The sequence below is a fragment of the Myotis davidii genome, unplaced genomic scaffold, assembly GCF_000327345.1.
Source record: "Myotis davidii unplaced genomic scaffold, ASM32734v1 scaffold37, whole genome shotgun sequence".
NCBI lineage: Eukaryota > Metazoa > Chordata > Mammalia > Chiroptera > Vespertilionidae > Myotis > Myotis davidii.
In genome coordinates this window covers 2,231,832-2,233,407 of record NW_006289395.1, presented here as the reverse complement: position 1 = coordinate 2,233,407, position 1,576 = coordinate 2,231,832, and the positions used below count along the sequence as shown (strand labels likewise).

General features: G+C 50.9%; 1 protein-coding gene across 1 annotated transcript in view; it reads left to right on the top strand.

Annotated features, from left to right (window-relative positions):
• Positions 1–1,576, top strand: part of DHRS7C (dehydrogenase/reductase (SDR family) member 7C) — a 22,370-nt gene that overhangs the window by 15,901 nt on the left and 4,893 nt on the right. Inside the window, exon 4 of the mRNA XM_006761681.2 lies at positions 1,109–1,319. Coding sequence (XP_006761744.1) covers positions 1,109–1,319 — 211 coding nt within the window. The remainder of the gene's footprint in view (positions 1–1,108; positions 1,320–1,576) is intronic.

Here is a 1,576-nt window from a genome sequence, read left to right as displayed (position 1 = left end):
ACTGCCCTCAGCTCCCTCCGGGACTTTTTAAATCTTTGCCCGTGACGTTGAACTTGGTGTTTGGAAATAGCCAGCAATAATTCAAACCCAAGTGTGGTAGATGAAAAGGTGGAGCAAACAGGACCTCACATGACCCTTCAAGGTATGTTTCCCGGGACCTTCTCAGGGAATGAGTGAACAGGAGGCTCTGAGGCCGTGGTGGGAGATGCTGAGTAAGCCACCTCCTCTGGCTGATGACTTTCCCACGGGACTTTCCCGAGCCTTTGACACGCTAATGAGGCGCATTGTGTGCCTCCTAAAAGAGTATTTCAATTCCCAAGCAAATTGGGTCAGGAGACCCTCTTTTCAAGGTTGTATCTCAGGACTAGTGTCTGTTAACCACTGAGATTGTTTTAACCACATGGCCTCATCAGTTTTCCCATCCCTTTCCCTCTAAACATGAGTCTCCATGACAACACGTGTCTAGAGCTCACCACCATGCCTGGCTGCAAAGCTGGATGCGGGCCGTTACAAAACAAAGCACTGCCTGGGAAATAGAGTCAGTAATAGCATAGTAACGCTGCATGGTGTCAGGGAGGCACTAGACTTACCGGGGGATCACTTGGCAAGTCATAGCATGGCTAGTCATTATGCTATCCACCTGAAACTAATAGACTGTTCAATGTCAAGTGCAATTGAAAATTCAAGGGAAAACAATGTTTAAGCCAGATGCGGCTTGTAAGCCATTTTGGAAAGCAGTTTCCAGAAAGCTCAGAAACGTTTTAAATAAAGACACCACCCCTGGAATCAGGACACAGCCCCGTGTGAAGGGTGCTATTCACTTGGGTCACTAGCTGTGGCCCCGTGGCCAAAAGCGCAGGCTTAGGGCTGCCTGTTTGCATGTTTGGATTTGTGTCGCGGCTGCTATGGCTCTGGTCCCCAAGGACGCATCCTGCATCACTTCCCTCCCTCCCGTGGTCATTTCTGCTTTTTCCTCATCAGTTTTCAGAGTCATTTCATGTGTCTGAATTTCTGAATTTAAAAAGGGGCGGCTCTTGGATTGAAGGGCCCCAGTGTGTGAAGAGGAGGTGTTCCCACGTGTGTCTTGACTGTCTCGTTGATTCGGCAGACGTTCACCCCAAAGCTGGTCTTCTTAGACCTGGCGGACATCAGCTGTGTGCAGGACGTGGCCAAGGAGGTCCTGGGCTGCTACGGCTGCGTGGACATCCTCGTCCACAACGCCAGCCTGAAGGTGAAGGGGCCAGCCGATAAGATCTCCCTGGAGCTGGACAGAAGGATCATGGATGCCAACTACTTTGGGCCCATCACACTGACCAAAGGTCTCGTGAGTTTGACCTTCCTCTGGACTTCTGGGCCACCAGCTGCTAGGGAGGGCTCCTTTATGTAACAGACAGGCATCCAATTCTGGAAGAAGTCTCCAGCCCCTCAGAAAAATCCCTACTTATTTGGTGAAAGCCTTGGACATTCTGACTGTGAAAGTTGATGGGAGGAAAGGGGCTTTGGAAGTATCTTCCTGGTCTATCCAACCTCCCTCTCTGAGGCCCGTTCCCCAATCCCTTCCCTCTCCCCCCACCCC